We start from the raw sequence: 16,371 nt of genomic DNA on the forward strand, positions 1-16,371 counted from the left end.
GAAACTGCTATCAGCTACCGGGACACTCTGGGCTCAAGGAGGTTCTTTTACTCTCGACCTGGCCTACTTCTCGTTCCACGATAGATACTCCACACTCACGGAACTACACCGGCTTTCTCACTCCTCGAACACTACCGTCTACTACTCGACTTCACTTCTCGACAGCTCAAAACATTCTGCTCTCACTTTGTCATTCATTCCCCTACTTTCTAAATATCCCTTCCAAATTCACAAATCAATCTTCCACCACCAACTCTCATTCGTAATATTCCTCAAAACCAATTTTTAATCTTTCTAAATATGCTTAATGGATTTCAAAAGAAAATATTTAATTCCCATTCTAAAATACTTTCTAACTATTTACAAATTTTAATGACCTATTCTCTCTTTCAAATGAGTCTTATTTAGCATAGGCTAATGATCGAAACCTTCCGCGAAAAACGATAATGAACTATCATCTATTTCACTGAGTTTTATTTAGCATAGGCTAATGATCGACCTTCCGCGAAGAAACGATAATGGTACGCGTCATTCACTTTGTTTATTCTAAGCACATTGTTCCGAGTTTCGTACGCTTATTCTAATCACTTCTTAAAATTACATATAACAATTTGTTGTATACAGGTTTTTTTAAATTTATATGCCCGTGGTTGAGAAAATTGAAAATATTTTATATTGAATTGAATTTTGTTTATAATTATCAAAATTTAATTTTCATATCAAATAGAAATATAACAATATATAAAACAATAATAAGACCAATAACGATGTACCTATGCATCAGAAACCATGACTATGCCAAAAAAAGGAAAAGAGAAATTAAGGATAAATGAACGAAAGATAATAAGCACAATGCTGGGCCCAGTGAAAATCGAACAACAGGACTATAGAAGGAGAACGAATAAAGAAATTTTAGAAGAATTAAATGGTGAAGATATAGTAAAGAAAATAAAAGTACAAAGAACCAAATGGCTATGTCACATATGGAAACAAGGATCAGAATCAGTATCAAAAGCTATGATATTGTGGCAACCAGGAGAAAAAAGAAGACGTGGTCGACCCAGATCGAAATGTTTAACTGAAGTAGAAGAGGACCTAAGAGAAGCAGGAATTACAAGATGGAAAGAGAGGGTAATAGACCGGAAGAAATGAAGACATATTAGTGAACAAATACAATGATCATGGGGACTGATCCACCCCGTAAAATGGATCTAGAAAGTGAAAGCGGCGAAACCCCACATGGGGTGTTAAGCCATATACTATACTAATGGCCTGTAATTGTGGTTCAATTAACCTATTTTTAACCCCAGGATCTGCGGTATATTTTATGACCAATCTTTTCGGGACACCCTGTATAATTTAGATTTAAATAACGCTTGTATCTGCCCTTATTAATTTTTGGCAAAAATAGGTAGTTTTCACCCGTTATAAACAATGGTCGCCTATATTAGCGATATCGTTTTTGAAGAGGAAGGCATGATAAGCTCACTTGAAAAGTTTCACCTAAAATAGGGCGGAGGTTTTGCAATACTTTACCTCAAAATAATGAACTATTAACAATATAGCATAGAAAAAATTTATGACCATTTGTGATATTATTTTTTGCCAAAATTTACTCACCCCCACATCCTATTTTTTAGTGTTTTGTCTTAAAAAATTAATATCTACCATTCTAATATTAATTATTTTTTTAATTGTTATGAAATTTATGACCTAGAAACTTTCCTATATATACTAGGTTTATACATAGCTATTTATTCTAGAAGTATAAACTTTAATCACTGATATACTTAAAAAATTCAAATATGAAATTTATTTTCTTACTGTTTCTGGTTGCCGCCGTATTTTCCGGATTACAGAAAAACAGCCTAGCCAACAGACTGCCTAGAGACAGCCTAACTAGCTATGAAAGTGGTAACTTCACTTCGGAAGGTAATATTTTTCATTAATAAAGGAAAAATTTGAATTTTTGTTATTAAAATTAAAATTATTAACGTTTTGTTTACTACAAATTTTACCTAAATAATGGTTAAAACTCAAATATTTTTATGATACCCCCCTTTAAGATGTAAAATGACTTCACTCCCAAAATTCAATTTTTTTAAAAATTTTACAAAACCACCCGACAGATTTTTCAAAATTTCGCAGGAACTGAAGCAGGGAGATGGGCGGGCCCCAACATTGTTTAACCTGGCACTGGAGTATGCAATTAGGCAAAGGCAAACTGGACGAGGAAACCTACTGACCAATCGAACAGTTCAACTGGCCGCTTATGCCGATGATATTAATATTATGAGTAGAACATCAACAGTAGCACACGAAACATACGCAGAGTTAAAAACACAAACAAAAATTCTAGGCCTGGAAATTAACACAGAAAAACAAAAATAATGACTCAGGCGAGAAGAAATATAGTCCCACAAAACATTATACATAAAGATGACATTGAAACGGTTGGAAAGTTTACATACCTGGGAGTAGAAATATATGCCGACGGATCAGAAGATGGAGAAATACGGAAGAGAATAACGCAAGCAAACAGAGCTTATTTTGCCCTCTCCCATATATTTCGGTCTAAAAGTTTCCACCGAAATACAAAGATGAGAATCTATAAAACTTTAATTCGACCAATAACTTTAATTCATGCTATGGCAGTGAAGCCTGGGTCCTGAAAGAAACATCCAAAAACAAACACGACGCATTCGAAAGGAAAGTACTGAGGAGAATACTAGGACCTGTGAGGGAAAACGGAATCTTCCGAAGTCGATACAACAACGAACTTTATCAACTTTATAAGGAAGCACCCCTATCAGACTTCATTAGAATATAAAGATTGCAATGGGCTGGACATGTGATAAGATTGGGAGAGGATAAGCTACCCAAAACAACACTGAATGTAGGAAAAAGACCGGTTAAAAAGCCGAGAAAGCGCTGGGAAGACACAGTAAACAGCAACGCACAAGCCCTTTTAGGAGTCCGTGTATGGAGAAGAGCAGCCACAGACAAGCAAGGGTGGAGAAAAAAATAAAGGGGGCCAAGGCTCAATTTGAGCTGTAGTGCCGTAGAAGAAGAAGAAGAATTAAAACTTACCGGAATTTTAACTCACCATCATCCTTACCCCTCCCCACTGCCAAAACCTTTTTTTGCAGTTTGTTTTATTTATTTTTTTAAGTGCTCTGCAGTTACTGTAAAATATTTAAAAAAATAACACGCATGGTTTTAGGGCCTTTTAATGACCCTCTAAAAAAAAAGTCTCTATTTTTTGTAGACACGTAGTTTGAGTGTACACAACCTTAAAAGGCATTTTTAAAAAGCGTAAAATTTTTTATAATAACTGTTGCTTCATATATCTTCAAAAGGCATTCGGCCATGTAGAGCTGAATGATATAATTCACCTGTTATATAAACGAAACTTACCATCAAATATTTTCAAGACTATCGAAAACATATACAGCAGGAATAACATACAGGCCAGAATTAATAACAAACTAACACAGCCGATACAAATGGAAAGAGGCATACGTCAAGGGGACTCATTTAGCCCGCTGCTGTTTAACCTCATCATGGATGAAATTATTCATAAAGTCAAAAACCTGAATATAGGGTACCGAATAGGTGAAGAAGAATTTATGTTTTTAAGACGCTTATTTATAATTTTTATGTAAGACTTGTATTGTAATATATCATGGCTTTCAGCATCTCCAGCAAGAAATATGGCCGAAATCCAAATAAAACTATTTGGTCTATCGACAGAGAATTTTTAAGATCAAATGGTTTTATTTTATACCTTTCCAATAGCATATATCCTACATAAAAGCAAGGTTGCCTTGGAATTAAAACCGTTTAGTTTTAATGTTGCTGTCAATAATGCCACTCTGTTTTAATGTGAATCTAACCTAAAATCGAGGCATCGTAGTGCTCTCTGTGTTGTATTTTTCTTTTAAAATGGCCAGTTCGTTTATATTTTAAATTTGGGCGTCGAAACGTTAATAAAATTATTTTTTTCATTTTAATTGTGGCTTATTTCCCATATAAATAATTAATCATAAAAATGCCACAAGGAAATAGCTTCAGAACAACATATTTTAAATAATTGAGACTTATTTTTTCCATACTAACTGTACTTCCACTTTTACAACACACTACACCACTGTTTCATTCTAAAACAAATGGTTGACCATTTTGGACATGAAGGAAGAGGAGATGAGTTTAGTTTTATTGTTTCTAACAAGAAGCATAGCTTAGTCTTTACAATAACCAAATTTATTCAGTCAAGAGCGTTTGGTTTTAATATAGCCTACTAATTGCTTTTAAGAAAGCAACTTTAAAGAAAACTAAAAAAATAATTTTAAGGCATATATTTTACTGACATAATAGTTTTAAGATCAAGCAGTTTTAATAATAGGTTTTATTAGTAATATTAGGAGAATCTTTAAAACTACAATAAAACTAAAATGTAACAAACTAGAATATAGTAAAACCAAACAGTCCGGAAGTTCTTCATAAAACTGATTAGTTTTAAAGTGATTTGAGAATAAACCATTTTAAAACTAAAATAAGACAAATTATCTATTAAGATTAACTAGTCTTATTTGATACTCTTATTAGATACTTTAAAACTAGTGACAAATGCTTACCGGTTTTAAAGTTCTGACTGTATATCTACAAAGCAACTTTAAAACCATTATCTCCTTATTTACCACAATAAAACCTTTATAAACCTTAAAAAAATCTAAAATATTTTTATTGTGCTTCTTAGGGTAGCACAGACCTTAGTCAAAGTTGTAATATAGAGGATATAAATGACTGGACACTAAAGAGAAAAAAGAATGGTATAGCCATATAAGCAAACTGGGAGAAGGAAGACTCGTAAAGATAGCACGAGAAAGATCACCAAACGGCCGAAGGGTTACAGGAAGGCCAAGAAAGAGGTGGAGGGAAAACCTGGATATCTGATGAGGAGGTATCCGAAGATGGAACAGGCGCGAGCCTACTAAGGAAGCAGGAAGAAAAAGAAGAAGAAGAAGAAGAAGAAGAAGAAGAAGTATAATTTTTTCTAGAGATGACTGCAGTTTTAATTTTTTTTATTTTTTTGTATGTCATCAAAATTTATATTCACAGATTTTTCTAGACTTTTCCGTGACCTGAACCAACTCAAAAAATCAGAAAAATGGGTGAAAATTGGGTTTTTGGTGATAGTTCCATTTTATGGATTTCAGAATAGAACAAATCAATATTGTTTATAGGCCATAACATATAAATTTAATCTAAAGTAACTAAGTTCTTTAAGATATTCACAAATTAGTCCAAACACGTTCAAAACCCCCAAAAAACATGTTTACAAGATTTTTAAGGGTTTTTGCGAGGTTAATCAGATTTTTTGAGATCGATACTACTTAAATAAAAAATTTTATTTTTTTGCGTGTTTAATGTTGCTCAGAAATAAGACAGCGCTGTTTTATCCCGTCATCTTCCTGCCCTCCCAAAAAAATAACTTTTTATTGGTTTTTTAATCAAATTTTTGACCAACTTAAAAATTAACAAAAATCACAGACATTCATATTTTGAGATTTTTTTAAAAATGTCTCTTTTACGTAGTCCCGTATGTTGCGTGTATATAATATAACCTCAAAATGCCTTTTATTAAGAAACTATATTTTTCTGTAAGGTGCGACACTTTCAGAAACCCTAAAAACTCCTTTTAGGTTTTTTTTTGGGAATTTTCACATTTTATAGATATCAAAATAGACCAAATCAATTCTTTTATAACTTTCACTTAAGTGAAAAAATATTGCGGGTGAATTTGCAACAATGGTTGATAATAATTAATAGTCAACAACTGGAAGAGTGAAAGGAAAAGTTTTATTGACCAAACACAGCTGTTAATCATTATCTAAAATGTATATGCCAATATCTAATAAAAATATTTTCTTACTTGTTAAAGATTGTATTGCACCCCCGGAGTTTTGCAACCATGAAGAAAATTTTGAAAGCTATCGATGTTGGAGATGGGGAGAGGTAGACCGAATCTTGATGGGTTGCATAACAGATGATTGTGATGTCAATTGCCGTCGCACCAAAAATAATTTTAAGAATTTCAAAGATTGTATGACTAAGGCTTTACCAGTATGTAGTATCTTTCATTAACTAGTATCTAACTTATAATAACTTATAAATGTATAATATATTGCTTTTTCTACATTTTGCATTATATTTGATTTTTTGACTTTATTACGGAAAGATTTTCGCAAATACAAATTAACCAAATAAATATGTTTCGTTATTTCCCTTTAATATCCATCATTGATTGTATCAGACCAAGAACCAAAAAAGTGGTACTACAAGAAATCACCCCGCTGCATATGTGATACAAATCAAAATATAGCAATATGGAATAAAACCTGATTTAATAAAACTTATTCAAAATTGAATATTACTAACACAAAGTAGGCATAGCGGAAATGGTTTCTGTTATGCTGTTATATTTTGAGTTTTATGTATCATCATTAGAGTCCGGATTTCTAAGCATAATGCTTATGGTAAATAATACAATCAGGACTATTATCTTTTTAAAAATGAACGAAATATGCAAAAATATGTCATTTTGACAGCACTTTTTTATGCTTTTTTTGCTTTTTTAAATTTATATGCCCTTTTTGTACTTTTGTGCTTATTTGGTGGTTTTTTATATATTTTTATCATTTTTATCAAAATCTAATTCACTGTACGTGTCCAGCACATGGCCTGAATCGCGTTGCTGAGACTATACGGCTGCAAGTTCCCCTTGTTAATGAGTTGATAAAAAATGTGAGAAAATTTTTATTAAAGCTCCTTTAAGGGTGCTACTTTTTAGAGAAAAATTTCCTAATACTCCATTACCACTGGAACCAGTGTTAACTAGGTGGGGTACATGGTTAGATGCAGCTGTATACTACGCCGAATATTTCGAAAATTTTAATAGCTTCGCATTGGACCTTAAAGATACTGCTAGCAAATCGATAAAAAATTGTCAGGATGATTTAGGTGAAACGGTATTACAAAAAAATATTGTTTTTTGATCAAAAGCAACTTTTGTTTTTTAAGTAAATCTATAAAATATTTGGAGAAACAGCAAATGACATTAGTTGAGTTGATCCAAAAAATAAACAGTTTAAAAAAAGATAAAAGGTATCCTAGGAAAAGATAGTATTAACAAAAGTCAAAGATGTATTAACAAAAAACGAATGATTTCAAAAGATGAATAAAATATTGTCAATTTTAAATGAATAATACGTTGAAGATATAAATATGGATCCGGCAGTAGTGACAAAGTATAAGTATGCACCGATAACATTGTGTACATTAAAAGAAGCTTTTCGATAAGTATACAAAAATGTTTTGAGTTACAGGCGTCGAAACTTTACGATGGAATATTTAAATGAGTATTTAGTTATTTCATGCTTTAAACAAAAATGATCTGTTTTCCTTCATCTAAAGCGTTTCAATAAAAATTAGGTTGAAGCATTTTTGTTTCAGTTATCTATTTTTTTTTTGTTTATTCTATTTTATTTTTAAATTTATAATAAGGACATACTAGTTCGTAAGCTAAGCCTATAAATAAATATTATATTTTAGGCTTATTTTCACAAAAAATGGTTTTATCCCAGGCTGTGGGTGAAAAATAGGTCGATTTCAGGATATAATTCAGGAATTTTTGAAACCTATCAGGTGTTGTAAAGGACGATGCCAGGAATAACTTCTACTAAAATGTAACCAAAAATATTGTGCGCTTTTTTTTTCTATTGCAATTTTTTTTTTTTTTTATTTACAAAATTGCATCAACCACTAAGGGTCATTAGCATGGTACAATAATTACATAAATGGCTAAAATGTTACATTAAATTTTGTGAACGAGTCTTGCATTTCTTAAAAAGTTTATAGTTCTGTCGTTATTTGACCCGTTTAGGCACTCTTTGGATGTAGTCGGTAATCCAACTTGATGTCGCTCTAGGGTGTATAAAGGGCAGTCCACTAGCACATGGTTCACTGTAGTTACACTATCACAACTGTAGCAAATGGGAACTTGTTCGCCACTTAAAAGGTAGTCGTGTGTTAACTTCGTGTGGCCTATACGCAACCTAGAGATGCATACTTGGTCTCGTCGCTTTTGTGGGAGATTGTATACAGCTACCTCTTCTTTAATGTTCTTCATAGATGTCTCTGAATTGCTCCAGTGAAGTTGCCAATTCTCACTTATTTTGTTTTTAAAATGTTGCTTCAGGTCGCTATGAACGCATTTAGTGACTAATGTTGATTGTGGATTTTCTGTTGCCTCCCTTGCTAACTGATCAGCTTTTTCATTTCCAGTTATACCACAGTGTGACGGAACCCAAAGAAATTTAACAAATCGATCGTTTTCTTGACACCTCATTAGTTCTGACTTTATAAGCAATAAGATGGGATGTTTTGCGTATAACTGTTTCATAGAGCTGAGGGCACTTAAAGAGTCGGTTATTATCAAAGAATTTTTTATGTTTTTATTGTTTACAAATGTTATTGCTTGCAAAATAGCAAGAAGTTCTGCTGAAAATACGGTTGATCTAAGGGACAGTGAGAAGGAGAAGTCTTGGTGTAAAGTTGTAAAAGAAGCCCCTACCCCATTGTCAGATTTAGACGCATCTGTAAAAATGTGGAAGTTCTTAGCAGAGTTTAATTTCTCTGCTGCTTTCTTTTTAATTATACTATGTGGTGTGTCATATTTGTCGTGGATAGTAAGACTTGTATCACAAATAGGTAGCTGTATTCTCCAAGGAGGTTGATGTTTAAGGTTAGTTACATTGTATGTCTCAGGAAAATGTATGTTTAAGCTATTTTGTAATCTCTGTATCCGGATATAAAACGGCGGACTTAATCTTTGTGAGGTGTTAAATATCGATGTGAATCTGTCGGCAAACGTGTTTTTAAATGTCGGTATATGTGGATTAGCCGACAATTTAGCTGCATATACAAGGCTGAGGAAGTTTCTTCTTAGTTGGAGGGAAGGTTCACCTGATTCACAGTATAAACTTTCAATCGGGCTAGTATGATGAGCTCCCAGCGCTATTCTTATCGCTGTATTATGTACAGGATCTAGTAATTTAAGTATTGGTGCTTTGGCTGAATTGTAAGCAACTGCGCCATAATCTAGTTTAGAACGAATAAGCGTTCTGTAGACAGTTATGAGTGTTTGGAAATCGGCTCCCCAATGTTTGTGAGATATGCTTTTTAATAAACTTAGGCCATTTTGAGTTGTTTGTCGAAGATGAAAGATATGATCTTTCCAGGTTAACCTATGATCTGATTTCATTCCTAAAAAGGTAGTTGATTCAACATAAGCAATAGGTAACGAGTTTAAGGTGAGCTTAGGTGGTAATATGATGTTTTTTGGGTTCTTGCTAAAGAAAATTGCTTTTGTTTTGTTTGGACAAAACTGTAGACCACAACTCTCTGACCAATTTTCTAGTTGATTGATAGAGGCTTGTATATATCTGGTAAGTGTTAAAACATTTTTCCCTCTAGAAAATATGACAAGATCATCAGCATATAAGCGTGCTTTTACTAATGAACTAAAGGATTTAGAGATATCATTAATCGCAATAAGGAACAGTATTACGCTTAGTGTAGAACCTTGTGGGATACCGTTAGTTTGCGTTGTTGGCTCTGAAAAAACATTATCTACACGAACTCTAAACTGACGAAATTTTAGAAATTTTTTTATAAATTTGAGGATGTTACCTTTGATTGACCATCTGGATAAGTTTTTTAATATGTCAGATCTCCAAATTGTATCATACGCATGAGTTATGTCAAAGAAAACTGCTAAACACTCTTGATTGCATCCAAATGCTTCATGAATCTCGGATTCTATATCAACTAGATTATCTAAAGTAGATCTTGATTTCCTAAAACCACTTTGAATAGGGGTAAGAAGTTGTTTATCTTCTAGATACCACAGTAGTCTGTTGCTTACCATTTTCTCCAGAATTTTACATATAGAACATGTCAGCGAGATCGGTCGATAGGACTCATGGTCTGATTTACTTTTCCCATGCTTAATGACTGGAATAATAATTGACTGGTACCAACTATCTGGAAATACATTTTTTGTCCAGATAAAATTGTAAATTTTTAGTAAGTATTGTTTACCTTCTTCTGGTAATGATTTTAAAAATGTAACTGGAATGTTATCAGGTCCAGGACTGGTATCTTTTGTACAGTTTAATGAATATAGTAACTCATCCATTGAGAGTATGGCATTAAGAGGAGAATCTGTATGATCCTCTAAATCTATGTAAGTGTTCTCTAAATTTTGTTTGTGTATTATGGACTTAGTAGAGATACTGTCATTACTGGAGTGTCTTAGATATGTATCAGCTAGTAGAGCGGTTATTTGTTCTTTGGTCGAGCAAGTAAGATTGTTATATTCTAAATAATGGATTGTATTGAAGGATTTTTTACCATTCATTTTATTAATCATTTTCCAAACTTCGGAAATAGGAGTAGATGAATTTAAGGACGAGACATATGTTTTCCACGCTTCTCGCCTACTTTTCTTCAATATATATCTAGAGTAGGCTCTCTTTTGCTTATATTCGAGTTGGTTTTGAAGTGTAGGAAATTTTTTAAATTTGTAAAAAGAACTTTTTGACTCTCTGATTGCTACTTTACATTCTTGATTCCACCAAGGGACTGGAGGGTGTTTTTTTGGAAATTTTATAAAACCTACGGATAATTCTGCAGCTGTTGTTATAAGCTGAATAAAACTGGAAACTATATGATTAATACTTGCATGGTCATCGCTGGGAGAAGTTAGCTCAGATACGGATCGAGATATTAAAGAAGAATATAAAGACCAGTCGGCATGCTTTAGATTCCATTTATTAGACGGGATAGAAGAGGGAGTTACATTATTATTTGTTATTAATATTGGGAAGTGATCGCTTCCATGTAGATAAGGTGTTACTTGCCAAGACAGTCCAGGTTGTAAAACAGGGTCACATAGAGTTAAATCAATCGCTGAACCGCCACCTGTAGAGACATTAAATCTTGTAATACTACCGTCATTAAGTAAGTTGACATTAAGGTTAGTTATAATTTGTTCAATTTTACGCCCTAGACTATCTGATTTACTTGAGCCCCATAGGACATGATGTGCATTGAAGTCGCCTAAAATAATTCGTGGTTGAGGAATTTGATTAAAAAGGTCTGATAATTCGCGAGCTGAAGGATCAGTACCGGGAGGAATGTATATATTGCAGATGTTTATTTTTTGAGGTCCTTTCAGAGATATTGCTATAGCCTCTAATTGTGTATTTAAATCTATTATTTCAGTATTATATTGGTTATGTACATAAATAGCTGTCCCTCCACTAGCCTGGTTTGCATTAAGTCTATTTTTAATATATGGTGTATAGTTTTTTAGTTTATAAAATTTCTGCTGTTTAAAGTGTGTTTCTTGTAGACAAATGATGGACGGTGTGAATTTTGACATTAGTAATTTGAATTCTTCTAGACGGGTGTAAAACCCGTTCAGATTCCATTGAATTATGGAGTTGAATGTTTTTAATTAGTGGGTGTGTCGCTAAAATCTGTAGAAGAATAGTCATCCTGTAGTTTGCTAAGCTTATTCCTCAGTCTTGTACATCGAGATTTCAAGTATCTATGTGATAGCACTGGATAAAGCTTTTTTAAGAGATCTATTAACCCTTCGATATCTTCCGTGTATATTTTAGCAATACTAAGTGGATCTGGAGATCCGTGAGCGTTTTCAAATAAATCTATTAGCTCTTCTTGACTTAAACAGCTACTGTTCGACTTATCTTGGAAAAAATTCACTGTACAGGTCGTAAGATCTTCAGCTACGTTATGATGGGTTTGGAGATCTGTTTTTGTTCTTTTGTGTTTTGTAATGGGTTCTTTAAAGGGACTTCTACCCTCTGTTTCAGGAGAAGTTAGATCAGAAGCATTTCTTTTAGGTGTTTGCCCTTCTGTTTGAGTTGCTGTTATAGTTTCATTTGTTTTAACCGGTTCCGTCACCATTGTTTGGGAGTTATCGAAAGATGTAGAGTTTTTTGGTGAGGGTGAAGTGATTGTTGCAGTGGAGGTTTGTGGTGCGAGTGCAGTGAGTGTTTCAGTAGAGTTTTGTGGTGCGGGTGAAGTGATTGTTTCAGTAGAGTTTTGTTGTGCGGTTGAAGTGGTTGTTTCAGTAGGTTGTGAATTACTGATATGTTTAGTAAGTACGGGAGAATTTGCTGTTGGTTGAGTTTTATTTTGTTGTGAACTAATAGATTGATCACATTGTGATTGGGAAATGTTTGTTGTATTGTCATCGGTGGATTGATTATTAGAATTTGGGCATCGAGATGCTAAATGATTAGTTTGTTTACAAATAAAGCACGTTTGTTTTTCTAGTGAGAAATATATTCGGTGGTTCGATTGATCGTGGTTAATTAATATTGAATCGGGAAGATTTTCAAGATTTTTAGGGGCTATATAAGTAAAACGTCGAAAACTAATGATATGCCTAAAACTAGGATTTGATGTTCCGATCCGTAGAAAATCTACTGGTGTTATTTGATAGATTCCTATCTTCTTGAGTTCATTTTCTATGACGTTATGTGGTATGGAAGGAGGTACATTAGAAATTATTAGTTTTTCAATTGGAGTAATTAGCTTTCTAGCTTGAATGCGATGTTGATTTACTATTATTATCCCATTGTCTGTTTTCAAAAATGTTTCAACAATATTTTCTGAAGTGAAGTAGATGCATATACGATCATTAACAATTCGGGATATTGCAAGTATATTTTTGGGGTCAACTGAGTTGGCTACAGCATTCAGGTAATCCTCGATTTTTGAATTTGGAACTGAATTTAATACAACCGCTTGTTTTTTTGAAGGGAATAATATACTGGTAGGTTCATTTAAAACTGTTGAATATAACTTTGGTGAAGTAGTATCATTTTTGGGAATTTCTTGTTGAGGAAAAACATTTGATGATGAAGCTTCGTTCATATTGATCTACGGAACCTGAGTACGGTCCTTACACCAACACGCAATCATTGGTAATAAGTCGATTTAATTAAATAAATTAAATAACTTACAGTAAATGTCCAAGTATCGGTAATTTTTGTCGATAATTTACACTTTTCACTTTTAGTACTCAACGTTTATAAACAAACCGCAAAAACTAGTTGTGATTAAACTAATTAGGTGTTGCTTCGTTGAACGCTCGAAGACGAATCTATTGCAATTTTCGTTTGTTAAATTTGCAATTTTTTATGGTTTTTAATTTTGCAGCTTAGGATATTGATTTTAGAGAAAAACTTTTATATAGAAAGTTGTAGTAAATTAAAAAGCCTACAATTTGAGGTATGGTAAGTTTAATTTCGTTAATTGGTTATTGCAAAACAGCCTGCGAAAAGTCCAAAAGGGCCGTTTCTTACAATTGCATTATTTATTGTACGAATAATTTTTCTTTTATTTTTTAAAGCTTTAAAATGAAGATCATTCAATTCCAAACATAAAAAAGATTGTAAAGCCAGATTAACGAATTTGTTGCTTAGATATTATAAATTGTTTATCCCAAGAGGTCAAATGTCGAAGGCTATAACTTTTTGAAAAAAAATCGTAGAGAGTTAGTGAAATATCCAATCTCCTTCTAAAGAGTTATATTTTCATATTCTGATGTAAATAAATGCGTAAAACATTTTTAAACCTCTAATTTTTGGGTTTGAAAACAAGGGGGCAAATTTCGTTAAAAACATTCAGAGCTGAAGCGGCCCTGTACATCCTATGAGTTTTTAACTTACAGATTATTGTTGCTGAAGATGAAACTAAGATTTATAAAAAAATAAAAAATTTCTACGACCAACTGAAGCTGAGATAATTTTTGGGTTTGAAAATAAGGGGGCAAATTTCGTTATAAACATTTAGAGCTGAAGCGGCCCTGTACATCCTATGAGTTTATAACTTACAGTATTGTTGCTGAAGACAAAACTTAGATTTATAAAAAAATAAAAATTTTCTACAACCAACTGGAGCCGAGATAATTGTTTTTTTTTCTTAAGTCGTAGTGCCTTTATTTATAAAAATTAAGAAATTATTTTAGAGTCATTGACTAAAGAAAGACTTATATTATCTTAACATAAAAGTTATTATAAAATATAGTTACATTTAATTATTAAAAATTATTTTTAAAATCGGTGCTTTTGAGGGCGGCCGAATTTTGCAAATCGCCCGGCTCGCTTCAAATCCGCGCGGTCAACAATTTAATAATATTACCATTATAATATACAGTCTATTTATCACTGTATTTGTTTTTCTTGATAAACTTTTATATATGAAATGTCATTTCTGAAGAAATAATATTACAAAAATGATACATATATATGAAATATATTTTTATAATTTTTTCATTGTTATAAATATAGATATAATAATAATAATGTTACTTCTTACTATATAATATACAATATAAAACTTTTTCTTCTTGTAGTGACTATTCTTTTTGGATTTCACATATAGAAGTTTATCAACAAAAACAAATACAGTGGTGAATAGACTTTATATTATAATGGTAATATTATTAAATTGTTTTCTGTCAAAATTTAATACAAGCTACGTAAAAATTTTCCGAGCGCGCGGATTTGAAGCGAGCCAGGCGATTTGCAAAATTCGGCCGCTTGCAAAAGCACCGATTTAAAAAATAATTTTTAATAATTAAATGTAATTATATTTTATAATAATTTTTATTTTAATATAATATAAGTCTTTCTTTAGTCAATGAATGTAAAATAATTTCTCAATTGTTATAAATAACGGCACTACGATTTAAGAAAAAAAAAACAATTATCTCGGCTTCAGTTAGTTGTAGAAAATATTTATTTTTTTTATAAATCTTCGTTTCGTCTTTAGCAACAATAATCTGTAAGTTAGAAACTCATAGGATGTACAGGGCCGCTTCAGCTCTAAATGTTTGTAACGAAATTTGCCCCCTTATTTTCAAACCCAAAAATTATCTCAGTTTCAGTTGGTTGTAGAAATTTTTTATTTTTTTTTATAAATCTTTATTTAATTTTCAGCAACAATAATCTATAAGTTAAAAACTCAGAGGATGTACAGGTCCGCTTCAGCTCTAAATGTTTTTAACGCAATTTGCCCCCTTATTTTCAAACCCAAAAATTAGAGGTTTAAAAATGTTTTACGCATTTATTTGCATCGGAATATGAAAATATAACTCTTTAGAAGGAGATTGGATGTTTCAACAACTCTCTACGATTTTTTTTCAAAAAGTTATAGCCTTCGACATTTTACCTCTTGGGATAAACAATTTATAATATCTAAGCAACAAATTCGTTAATCCGGCTTTACAATTTTTTTTATGTTTGGAACTGAAAGATCTTCATTTTAAAGCTTTAAAAAATAAAAAAAAAATTATTCGTACAATAAATAATGCAATTATAAAAAACGGCCATTTTGGAATTTTCGCAGGCTGTTCTGCAACAACCAATTAACGAAATTAAACTTACCATACCTCAGATTGTAGGTTTTTTAATTTACTACAACTTTCTATTAAAAAGTTTTTCTCTAAAATCAATATCCTAAGCTGCAAGATTAAAAATCATTAAAAATTGCAAATTTAACAAATGAAAATCGCAATAGAAAAAAAGCGCACAATATTTTTGGTTACATTTTAGTAGAAGTTATTCCTGGCATCGTCCTTTACAACACCTGATAGGTTTCAAAAATTCCTGAACTATATCACGTTTTTTCACCCACAACCTGGGGTATTTGTCAAAATTTATAATATGCATATTTTTAGGCTTTTTTTGTATAATATGATGCTTTTTTTCATAAAATCGTTATGCTTTTTAAGCGCTTTTTTTGCGTTTCTTTATGCTTTTAAATCCGAACTCTAATCATCATCATCATGGCATCTGCACTACTAACGGAGTGATTACCGCCCTCTTTGGGCTCTTCCGAATCGTTTGTCGCGGTGAATCAATCCGCATTAACATTTTGGTTTTACAACTGGTTGTGTGACTTGGCATCTTCTACAATTTTTCTCCACTCGTTCCTGTTTTTGCTTAAGGTTACCCATTCTCTGACTCCCATCTTTCTAAGGTCCTCCACTATCTGGTTCTCCCATCTAGTTTTGGGCCTTCCTTGTGGTCTACCTGATACATGTCTCCATTTGGAAATTTTCTTGATAACGGCTTCTGGATTCCTCCTTTATATATGTCCCATCCATCTGAGTTTCTGTGCCTTGATAAATCTGACGATGTCTTCTCCTTTCAGAAGTTCTCTTATTTCATGGCTCATGAGTTTTCTAAATTTATTATTACCTAAGTT

The 16,371-nt window shown here is 32.3% G+C and overlaps 1 protein-coding gene across 1 annotated transcript; it reads left to right on the forward strand.

Annotated features, from left to right (window-relative positions):
* The first annotated feature begins 1,765 nt into the window (after nucleotides 1-1,765).
* On the forward strand, nucleotides 1,766-6,271 carry LOC126884970 (uncharacterized). Its single transcript, XM_050651355.1, has 2 exons — nucleotides 1,766-1,932; nucleotides 5,945-6,271. Exons 1-2 carry the CDS (start codon nucleotides 1,806-1,808, stop codon nucleotides 6,145-6,147), a joined length of 330 nt encoding a protein of 109 aa, XP_050507312.1. The 5' UTR covers nucleotides 1,766-1,805; the 3' UTR covers nucleotides 6,148-6,271.
* Nucleotides 6,272-16,371: the final 10,100 nt, after the last annotated feature.

The sequence above is a fragment of the Diabrotica virgifera genome, chromosome 5 (genome assembly GCF_917563875.1).
Source record: "Diabrotica virgifera virgifera chromosome 5, PGI_DIABVI_V3a".
NCBI classification, from domain to species: domain Eukaryota; kingdom Metazoa; phylum Arthropoda; class Insecta; order Coleoptera; family Chrysomelidae; genus Diabrotica; species Diabrotica virgifera.